The following is a 3,270-nucleotide window of genomic DNA, read 5'->3' on the forward strand; positions in this document are numbered from 1 at the left end:
GCTTTCTGTTTGTGAGATGAGAGCTGGACTCTATTCCATACATGTCACCCTGGAGCGAAAATTAATCTCATGGGCATTTTCTATAAAGCTGGACTGCGGCGTCGGGAAACGTTGAGCGGTAGTGAAAATCCGGTCGATTATTTCCAATGGAGGTTGGGTTGTAATACCTGGGGAAACTAGGAGGGCAGGACTGCTACCTCAGCCTCGCAAGTGAAGCTGCTTAGCTTCCCACGACTGGACCCTTACTCAGATAAAAGAAAACACATTCCCTCCCCAGTCTGCCCCTTAGCAGCCCGGAGCTCGCGAACAGCCCTGTGTGATCAGACAAAACCACTCCGCCGCACACCCAGCTAGCCATCGGCAGGCATCCTCCACCGCCCCCTACAGAAACAGACCCGCTCCTCAGGCTACGGCTCTCTGACAACATTTACTGCTCGCTGGAGAGTCACCTGCTAATGAAGGCTGAGTCTTTGGGCAGGAGCCTGCTTTGAAAAGGAAGTGCACACAGTGTGAAGTTAAAGTGCACAAGGAAATCTGATCAATTAGCATGAAAATGGAGTTATATTTTAATTCAAACATTCTCATTTTTAAATAAAAAATGCAAATAAAATACTTCCCAATCCCCACGCTCAAAGATCCCACCCAAGTAAATAGTATCAAAGGGCTGGATCATTGTTAGAATAATTTAATGGAATTGTGTTTAACCTACCCTTTTAATTAAACTATGTATGTTTCCTGGAGAAGTCGATTTTCTAAAGTCCAACTTTACACAAAAACTTGGGTCAGCTTTGGTAACTCATGTTATAAAGGGCTTACTTTCAACTGAGAAGGAGGCTAGCGCTGAGACTTACAGAAACACCCAACCAACATTTTTATCATTTGGCTTCGTGCCTATGAACAATCCGAATTGTGAAACTTTATCTATGTTTCCAAAGATGGTATCAGGGTTTAGTCCATGAAGTTTCTTCTTTTTTGGTCCCATGAACTTTGAGCTGGATGTGGAGCTACCAGACTTTCAGGAGACATGTCATTTAATTCCAAACTGACCCACTTTTGCTACACTCATTGCCTCGGGTGAAGTGAAAATGATGGCCTATCAACCTGATCTCCAATCAAAAGTCCAGAAACTCATCAAATTTGGGCTAATTCCATATTGGGGTTATCAGGCTTACCTCTGCTGCAGGGAATCCACAGCCCTGGAGAGGAAACAGCAACATCAACTGGACTTGTGGTTTCAATACTGTTCGGATGTGAAGGGATGGGAAGGGAAGAGCCATGGCACACAACCTCTTCCATCCTGCAGAAGATACAAAAGCTTTAACACACACACCAACATATTCAAGAACAGCTTCTTCCCATTGTTATTAGACGTCTAAATGGACCTCTCAATTTTTAAAATTAATGTTGATCTGCTGATTCTGCACCTTCTCTGCAGCCATAAAATTGTATTCCTTGTTCTGTTCTATCACCTTAATGCACATTGTATGTTATGACCTGCCTGTAATGCACGCAAAACAAAACTTTTCACTGTACCTGGTTACATGTGACAATAATAAATCAAATCAAGAAAAGCAAATCAAGTACACTTTTAATCAATAATGAATTGAAATGTATAAAAAAATTAAGAATCTTTGGCCAAAGGTTAGGTGTCAACCTTTACACAAGATTGTGTGTTACTTGTATATATATATGATAATGACCTCGAGAACTCTCTGACTGTAGGTCCAAGTAGGAACAGTATGTTCTGATTGTCACTTAGAAGCTAGTTGCTATGGGAAGTTTCCCTGTAAGTTAGTTGTTATTTATAAATGCTATGGTGGAGAGTACAACTTGTAAAGATAAGGGCGACTTATTGGGAAATTACTTACTGATTTACTTTTAAAAATGGTTTTGATATATTGAAATATGACATAAATGCATTGATGCAAGATTTTGATATATACCAATGGTTAAACAGTTTCAATGATTTGTAGAGCCCCTGAGCAACTTCTGTGAAGAGTTCTCAGCTATAGCCATTTATTTGCTAAGGAAGCACAATTTCTACAACACAACTTCTATTTGTAGATCAGTCGCTTAGCCAATGACTATAGGAGCCAAATGTTTGAAATTGTATACATTCTTTCCAAAGTATTAAAATAAAACTGAGCTTCAAGCGTCGAATTATTTTGTCTCCAGATAGTGCCAAAAATACACTTTCTATAAAAGGCAGATTACCGAGTGCAAAAGAGAAGCTGGAGCATAGAGTAAGCAGCCGCATTCTAAAGAGAAGCTCACCCAGGACACTTTTTTCAAAAAGGAGCTAGTTCAAATTAAGGGCTAATGGAGGACGGAATAATAAGACACTGGATTGACACTCCTGTTCGGTACCAGCACAAGCTAGCCGGACAAGATCTCACAGAATGCAAACTGGATCATTTGATATTTGCCCTCCCTGGTCCAACAGAAATAACTGAGGAAAGGGACAAGCTTTCAGTCAAAGAATCAGAAAAATCAGTGGAAGACACTGAGGTTGAAAAGTTGTTTCAAATCATGTTGGATGTAGTACAGTTCCGCCCTGAAGATATCATCATTCAAGTGTTTGAAGGATGGCTTATCATCAGGGCCCAGCATGGCCGAAGAATGGATGAGCATGGTTTTATTTCAAGAAGTTTTACAAGACAGTACAAACTTCCAGACGGTCTGCTATCAAGAGATCTTTCTGCATTGTTGTGTCATGATGGCATTCTGGTGGTGAAGGCAAAGACATAGCTGCAACACTTACTATGAATGAATATTGTTTGAAGTAGCTTATGCTGAATTATTACATTTTTTACAACAAGTAGGAAATGTACTAAGTATAATAATGCATCAAACAAGTATTATTAAAGATTATGGATCTGTTGCAATTTAAAGGAGACAGCTTCACGGAAATGAAAACTTTGAAAGTGATTCCTTAGTTTACCCATAGCGTGTGGTGTTTGTTTACTGTAGGCATTATCCCAGAAGATTATAGATGAACAAATCACATTAAACTGCATTTGTTGTTATTTCATAGGATTTCTACTTTTTTGTATTGCTCGAAGGAATAATTTAAATGGGACGGTTGCTCTGTTTTCTAAAAGCAAGATTGAAATGGATTACTTGGCAATGATTTCACTAACTGATAACAATGAAATAGACACAGCAGATTGCCTTAGCAGAACACTGTATTACGTCTCTTCTATAATTAGCAGAAAAACATGGAAAACTTTGTGTGCTATGTTAAGTGCAGAATCTAGCACTGTAGACTGA

General features: G+C 39.4%; 1 protein-coding gene across 1 annotated transcript; it reads left to right on the forward strand.

The window, feature by feature from the left end:
* Positions 1-2,262: 2,262 nt before the first annotated feature.
* On the forward strand, positions 2,263-2,992 carry hspb3 (heat shock protein, alpha-crystallin-related, b3). The gene has a single exon (XM_060830036.1). The coding sequence runs from the start codon at positions 2,320-2,322 to the stop codon at positions 2,746-2,748; it is 429 nt and encodes a 142-aa protein (XP_060686019.1). The 5' UTR covers positions 2,263-2,319; the 3' UTR covers positions 2,749-2,992.
* Positions 2,993-3,270: the final 278 nt, after the last annotated feature.

Source organism: Hemiscyllium ocellatum, chromosome 1 (genome assembly GCF_020745735.1).
Source record: "Hemiscyllium ocellatum isolate sHemOce1 chromosome 1, sHemOce1.pat.X.cur, whole genome shotgun sequence".
In the NCBI taxonomy this organism is placed as follows: Eukaryota; Metazoa; Chordata; class Chondrichthyes; order Orectolobiformes; family Hemiscylliidae; genus Hemiscyllium; species Hemiscyllium ocellatum.